This window comes from Chinchilla lanigera, unplaced genomic scaffold (genome assembly GCF_000276665.1).
Source record: "Chinchilla lanigera isolate Chin_1 unplaced genomic scaffold, ChiLan1.0 scaffold00085, whole genome shotgun sequence".
In the NCBI taxonomy this organism is placed as follows: Eukaryota; Metazoa; Chordata; class Mammalia; order Rodentia; family Chinchillidae; genus Chinchilla; species Chinchilla lanigera.
Window position 1 is genome coordinate 396,854 of NW_004955486.1, and position 4,296 is coordinate 401,149.

Here is a 4,296-nt window from a genome sequence, read left to right on the forward strand (position 1 = left end):
GTACCTACTCATACCTAATTTTTATTTAGCAAAAATTTATTGCAAGTTGTTCTTGCTAAATCACTAAATTTTCAGGCTGGGGTTTAACTTCAAATTCTCTTTCCTTGGACTCCCATAGTGCTGGGATTATACACTTGTCCTCTCCTGTTTGAATCTGCAGTCTTTTAGAGGTGGAGACTTGCTTTTCATCAATTTTCCTGCCTGTACTGTATCACAAAGTGCTAAGTTGTAAAACAGAACAATTTTAACAACCTACAGCACAAATAACATTTTCCATCTCTAACTTCCACATGCTCTGTAATAATGCTGCATGTCTTTTATACTTCATTCTTAAACTTCACAAAATAAATATAATCATATCCATTTTATAGAGTTTCCCTAGTGTTTCCTGTCTGGTCTTATGGTTGGAATGCAGATCATAAGTTGATTGGACCACAAGACACTTCCATTATTATTCTAGGGCCTTGTCCCAATGATCAGAAACTTCCCAAACAAGAAGGGACTGAGACTTCACAGCACTCAGGACCCACTTCCTTGAGGGACTGGAATTCAAAGTACTAGTTACTTGAATTGGATAGGGTAGTGGGGTCCTGCTTCCAACAAGGGTAAAGGTATGGATTTGTAAGCACCCAGTTCAGTGAAATCGGGATAGACTGAGATGTCTTTACCTTAGCCAGACCAGCATCTTTGGACTTGAGTTGGTTTTCATAGGTTAGAAGGATTAGAAGGCTTTTCTGAGCTTTGTTTGAACAGATTCATCTTCCTGGACGTTACCCAGTATCCTTCTCCTTGCAGATATCTCAGGATGAGCATGCGGAGCCCACCTCCTCTATATGAGCTAGCCAAGCAGAGCCTGCTGAAGAGTGAGCCCATAGCCAGCACTGCTCTGCATGACCTGCCCTCCACAATCTTCCATGACTTATTCATGGATGCCTTCATGGGGGGACACAATGAGGTCGTGAAGGTGATGGTGCAGGCCTGGCCATTCCCCTACCTCCCTCTGAGGAGCCTGATGGATTTGAGGACACCAAATCCTGAATACATGCAGTTTGGGGACAGAAACAAAAAAAAAATTCTGCAGACCTTCGAAGCATTATTGGATGGACTTGATATATGCTTGTCCCAGAAGGTTCACCACCGGTGAGTGTGATATATCAATACTTGAAACAGGAGCCAGGGAGATCAGAAAAGGGACATTTGGTGTGAAGGAGCAAGGAGACAGAAGTGTGCAGCAGCCTCTGACATTGAGGTGGATCACAGATTTCTTGGCCTTTGCTGAGCACCACCTGGGAAGGGGTTTCCTGATGAGAATGCTGCATGTGCAGGATGAGGTGAAGTCAGGAGCAACCTGCACCTTCCTACTCTCACAGGGACTGGAAATTGAACCGAGCTGCATGCAAAGGTTGAAAGTGTAGAAAAAGGAAGGGAGGAAAAACAGGGGAATGGCTGATGCCCAGAAAGTGGAAAAGAAGCACAGGTTGGAAGTTGGGTCTTTACCTCTTTACTGAGGCTGATTTCTGTTTCATGCTCAGCAGGTGGAAACTGCAGGTGCTGGACTGGAGGGATGGACACCGGGACTTCTGGACTGCAGGGCCCAGAGCCATGAATGCTGCTCCCTTAGCAGATTCCTGGAATAAGGAAACAGGCAAGCTTGGTCTGACTGACAAGAAACCAACCTTGACAATATTTGCAAACCTTTGTTTCGAACCTTACAGTTCCTTTAATGACACACATGACAAATTACAACTCTGCCTCTTGAACTGGGTCAGGAAAAGAAAAGCTTCAGTGCACCTGTACTCTGAGAAAGTGATGATCAGTTCCAGTGCTGTCTTTAAAATCCTGAAGCTTCTCCAAGCTGTGCACCTGGACTCTATCCGTGAGCTGGAGGTGTTTAGTGAGTGGAGCCGGAAAGGCATGAAAGCATTTGTTCCTCAGCTGAAGAAGATGAAAAACCTTCACACATTTCGCTTTAGCAGCCTGAGTCCAAATGTGTTTACTGCACCTGGGACAAACAAGTTGTATTCCCTCATGTACGCCTTTCACCTAGGACAGCTGCAAAATCTCCGGGAGTTTCATATGGACGATGTCTTTTTCTTGCACGGATCTCTGCATAAGATCTTCAGGTGAGTGCATGGTCAGCTCCCCTGCACCATTGTGATTACAGTAAATACTAAGAAGGCATCACTCTACCCGTCAACTGGCCTAGGGGAAGATGCTAGGAAGTGAGAAAGACAATATTTTCAGGAACATGTTGTTGTCTCCTATTTCTTCCTGTATAAAAGCAGGGACTAATTTGAGATAGGAGGTCTGGAACAGGCCACATGCACAAAAAGCCAGCAGCAAGGAAACAGATGAGATGAGAGCAGTTTAGATATCCTACTTTGCAAGCAAGTCTAGGTAAAGTCCTGGGAAAAGGGAAAGCAAAGCAGTAATGGAGGGACAGGAAACTCCCCTGTACATTGAAAAGGGGATTGTGCTCGGCAGCTGTGATGGGGAGGAAGTCATTGTCTCTGTCCTCCTTTCGAAACGGGAGCTGGGTGTTTGTCTTCATTTCAAATTGCTAGGACAAAATCCCCAAACACATGAGTGAAAGGAGAAAAGGATTTTCTTTAATCTCACAATTTAGACAGGATTCAGTCCATAGTCAGCCAGCTCCAGGCATGGAAGAGAAGATGCAGTCCATTGCAGGATGGGCAGAAAACAGTGAGCTGCCTTCTTGCTTCTTTTATACTCCATCCAGGCTGCACGGCTGTTGCTTGGTGCCACCCACACCCAGAATGTTGTATCCCTCTTCAGTATTTCCATCCCCTATAGCCACACAGAGCCAATCATTGCAGTGATTCAGTTATCACATCCATGATCTACCCACTTCCCCAAATTCCACCAGTGCGTGCTTAAGAATGTGGGGAAACACCAAGATGAAAGCCATGACACCATAGACATAGCACCATAACAGTGCTCCAGGCCTGGCAATGAGCAGATGGGAAGTGCAGGAATCTGTTGGCGAGGGTGAGGAGGAGGAGTGCAGAGCAGGGAAAAGGGGCACAAGCTTTGCTGAGGACACAGAACCAACGCCAGTGCATTGACCAAACACGCCTGGGATCATTCTTCCTGCAGTTCAACACCTGACCACAGCTGGCAAAGGTGTGGTGTTCTGCTTGGTGCTCAGCACAGGCCAGTCTAGACAGTGAGGACTGAGGCAATCACACAAGTGACGGTGACTTGAGTGATTAGTACCTTCAACACAGAGCATCCCGGGGATCATCAGATGGTGCTGGCAACACTGGTGTAAGCTGGCTCTCCTACACTGAGGGCATTTCTAATGCATACCACTCTCCACCCCATTAAGAGGAAATAACATTTCTCATTGCAGGAGCCAGACCCCCTTGGAGGCCCTCTCCTTGTGTTCAAGTCCACTGAAGGAATCTGACCTGAAGCACCTGTCCCAATGTGCAAGCACAAGCCAGCTCAAGTCTCTGATCCTGAGGAACATTTCAATGAAATCATTCAATCCTGGGACCCTCCAGGCTCTGATACACAAACTGGCCAGCACCCTGGAGACCCTGGCCCTCGAGCACTGTGACATCACGGACTCTCACCTCCTTGCCATCCTGCCCGCCCTGAGCTGCTGTTCCCGCCTCAAGACTTTCAGTTACTGTGGGAACCACATTTCCCTTGACGTCCTTCTGGTCCTTCTGCGTCTAACCGCTGGACTGAGCCAGTTGTCCAAGGGGCTGTATCCTGCCCCTGTGGAGAGCTATGAGTGCAACACCCCAACAACATTTGTGCACCCTGAGCAATTTGCCCAGGTCTGTGCTGAGCTGGCACAGGTCCTGCAGGACATAAGACCATCTCTTAGAATCCAGATCTGTACCTACTGTTATTCCTGCATGATGCACAAATTTTATAGTCTAGAGCATGGTGGGAACTGGGAAGTCACAGAGGAGGATAACTATCTACGTTGCAGTAGATGCTAAACTTTCGTGCTTCCCCTTCTCGGTTAATACATTTTTAACTCTATGTGTCCCTTAAAGCCTCCTACAATCACAGGTGGGCTTGTTGATGGTAACTGGATCCTGTAGCCATGATACTCATCCATGCATTATTCCACTGAATTTATAGCTCAATGTGATTTTCAGTGGCTAAGCCTGGTCAGAGAAGGTGGTCACTGGGGGTGGCCTAGAAGAGTCTATCTTCTTACCTCTGTTAATCTATCCCTTCTCTCCACATCCAGGCCATGAGCTGTTTCTCCTCTGCCATGTAATTCTGCCACGCTGGTCTCTGAACTATATTTTA

General features: G+C 46.8%; 1 protein-coding gene across 1 annotated transcript in view; it reads left to right on the plus strand.

Annotated features, from left to right (window-relative positions):
- LOC102014573 (PRAME family member 12-like) overlaps positions 1–3,977 on the plus strand; it is a 20,209-nt gene extending 16,232 nt beyond the window's left edge. The window contains exons 2-4 of the mRNA XM_013504137.1: positions 956–1,140; positions 1,533–2,123; positions 3,374–3,977. Coding sequence (XP_013359591.1) covers positions 956–1,140; positions 1,533–2,123; positions 3,374–3,977 — 1,380 coding nt within the window. The remainder of the gene's footprint in view (positions 1–955; positions 1,141–1,532; positions 2,124–3,373) is intronic.
- The last annotated feature ends 319 nt before the right edge of the window (positions 3,978–4,296 follow it).